Source organism: Gracilinanus agilis, chromosome 2 (genome assembly GCF_016433145.1).
Source record: "Gracilinanus agilis isolate LMUSP501 chromosome 2, AgileGrace, whole genome shotgun sequence".
Taxonomy (NCBI): domain Eukaryota; kingdom Metazoa; phylum Chordata; class Mammalia; order Didelphimorphia; family Didelphidae; genus Gracilinanus; species Gracilinanus agilis.
The window spans coordinates 430,898,875-430,901,770 of NC_058131.1; the positions used below are offsets into that span (position 1 = coordinate 430,898,875).

The 2,896-nt window shown below is 44.0% G+C and overlaps 1 protein-coding gene across 1 annotated transcript in view; it reads left to right on the forward strand.

Annotated features, from left to right (window-relative positions):
- The first annotated feature begins 228 nt into the window (after nucleotides 1-228).
- The window catches only part of JADE2 (jade family PHD finger 2), a 189,463-nt gene continuing 186,795 nt past the window's right edge, over nucleotides 229-2,896 (forward strand). The window contains exons 1-2 of the mRNA XM_044664689.1: nucleotides 229-355; nucleotides 778-835. Of these exons, the coding sequence (XP_044520624.1) occupies nucleotides 778-835 (58 nt within the window). The 5' untranslated portion in view covers nucleotides 229-355. The remainder of the gene's footprint in view (nucleotides 356-777; nucleotides 836-2,896) is intronic.

Sequence of the window (2,896 nt, forward strand, 5' to 3'; positions counted from 1 at the left end):
TGTGAAGGTCTCTGTAAACCTTAAAGCACCAAAATAATGCCAACTATTATCATTATTTCCTTTCTCATTCCTGGGCCTTAACATATGTTAATGAATGAATGAAACTAGAGGACAGGATACCTTTGTAATGTAAATAACTCCCTTCCTTTCCCAAGATAAAAGGGGCTTTTTTAAAGCTACTTCCCTTCTTTCTCCCCTAGTTTGCTGCTGGGGCCTCCACTTGCTTGCCTTGCTTTGGAAGTGGCCAGGTACCCTTCTAGAGGTCTGCCACTAAACCTGGGAACTGCTGCCGCTCTTCTTCCCCAGGTACAACAACTGGTTGACTGAATGATTCAGAAGGTTTCCAAGACCACAGGTGACTTCCTCTTTTGCCTAAGAGAGTCAGGCTCAGCATGTTTAAGGGAATTCTCCACCTTCCTTTTCCAAACCCTTCCTGCTTTGCCACCTTGGCTCCTGGCACTCCAGGCTTCTTTCCATTCCTCATAGATAACTTTAACTGGGGCAAAATCCTCTATGAGGAAGGAAGTAAGGATGAGAGAGGCTTGACCCTGTCCTGTCCAGCTTTTGGCTTCAATATTAGGACTGGACCCTGTGGGGAGGGATGTGGAGATAAAGGGGATTGGGGGAGCTGGTAAATTTTGCTTCTGAGTGCCCGGAGGGTTGAGTGTTTGTAGTGGTGTCTGGGTGGTGTGCTGATACTCTGAGATAACAGTGATTTGCTTCCATAATGAGTTTCCTGAACAATAAGTGTTAATGTTCTATTTCTTTCTGTTTCAGATGGAAGAAAAGAGGCGAAAATACTCCATCAGCAGTGATAACTCTGACACCACTGACAGTAAGACCTTTAATTCAAGGCTTTGAACGTGATAATCCATTCCTCTCAAAATGGGGTTGTATTTGAATAATTACTTGGATGAGGGGGTGGGGAAAACTGCCCTAACTGGGTAGTCACTTTATAGTAAATCATACTCTTGGACTTCAGTCCTTTAGAGGAGTTTCAAAAAATCTGGGCTCTGTAGACCCCAGGGATTCTGTTTATCAGCTTACTCTATGTTCTAGTACCCAAGTTTGAGTTGGGCCAGAAAACACCATTCGGAAAAGTCCCTCAACTCAATGATCTTACATTTTATGAGGAAAGGAGATGGTGAACATATAGGTATGTAAAAAAGAAATTCAAGGTGGGGAAGGAGGAGAGAAAGAGAGAGAATCAGGAAAGACTTCATAGAAGAGGTTATATTGAATTAGGCTGACCTTTGGAGGACATGAAGGATTGTAGAGTTCTCTGAACCCCAGAAACAGAGTTGTTTGAACTGAGTTCTGTAGCCCTAAGCACTAGTGTGGTTCCTCTATTTTAGAGTCCTAGCATCACTCTCAGTAGAGAACACAAACCCTTCATCTCACAAAAGAGAAAAAAACCAAGGTCTGAGTCAAGCAATCACAGCACAAAAGCAGAGACCTTCCTATGAACAGTTTCTAGTTGAAAATAAAGCATTTTGGTATTGTGCTGAGGCATCAGCTGCCAAGGGAGAACCTCGTGATTTGTCTGAAGTAGTGATTGGAAATCTCTTACAAACCACATGACAACAATAATCCTTCTTGGGTTATTTTTTTTAAAGCCTCATCTTTGTAGACTATCTCATGATTTACTAAGTGCTTTCAATGGCAAGAGTGCTGGATTAGGACCCGAGTATCTGCATTCTAGCCTCAAATCTGCCCTTTACTATGACTCTAGCCTTGAGCAAGTAGCTTTATCTCTCTCTGGGCCTCAGTCTCCCCCGATGGAAAATGAGGGGGTTGGACTAGAGGACTTCTACATCTTCCAGCTCTGAAGGCAGGCATGAGCGTCTTCATTTTTGTAGATGATGAAACAGACTCAGAAGCTGTTTGTCTGGGGTCATCTTGAAGCCATGGAGAAGCAGGGCTAGAACTCACCCAGGCTTCTGGTTTCTAATGCTGAATGAACTCTTTCCACTATGCCCTTCACCTGAGTATAAAGCTTCTGGACTCCAGGGCTCATGGAACTTTCCCATCTCACAGCAAAGATTTGGCCGGAGGAAGGCTCTGGAGCACTGGAAATAAAATTAGAAGGGAATCCCTCCACCTCCTGAAAGAGTAGCCATCCCCTGCTGCTCTCACTTTCTCTTCAGGTTAGGTTGGTCATCTTCCTCTTCCTCCTTTCTCACCTCTGTTTTCCTTCTTGATCTGCCCAAGTCCCTCTCTGCTTTTCAAGCCCAGGTCAGCCAGTCCTTCTAGAAAAGGACTAAAAAACTTTGGGGACTGGGGGAGAAGAGGCTAGTTATAAAAAGCTTTAAAAGCCAAACAGGATTTTATATTTGATCCTGGAGGTGACACAGAGCCCCTGGAGTTTATTGTGTGTGTGTGTGGGGGGGGTGGCGGGGTAAACCTGAGCTTTATAAGAAAGATCATTTGGATGGCTTCAGGGAGGATGGGCTGGATAGAGTAGGGAGATAGGGTGACCATCTGGGAGTTTAAAAGGCATTTAGAGATATGAGACTGGAGGTCTGGATGAATAAATTTTAGAGTCATCACCATAGATAATTGAATCAGTGGAAGCTGATGTCAGTGCATATTGGGTTAATAAATTGATTATTAAATGCCTGATATAGGTGTAAGGCCTTATATACTTGACTCAGGTGCACAAAGATGAAAAGGGAATACAGTCATTGTACTGCCCTTGAAGAGTTTATATTATAATGAAGAAGATACACTATACTATATACTGTGCTACACAGAGAGAGGGGGAGAGAGAGAGATAGACAGGCAGACAAAGAGACGGGGCTGGGTGAGAAGGGGGGAAAGAAACAAAGAGGGGGAGACAAGAGAAGGAGGGAAAGAGACAGGGACAGAGGGAGGGAAAGAGAAAGAGGGGGAGAGA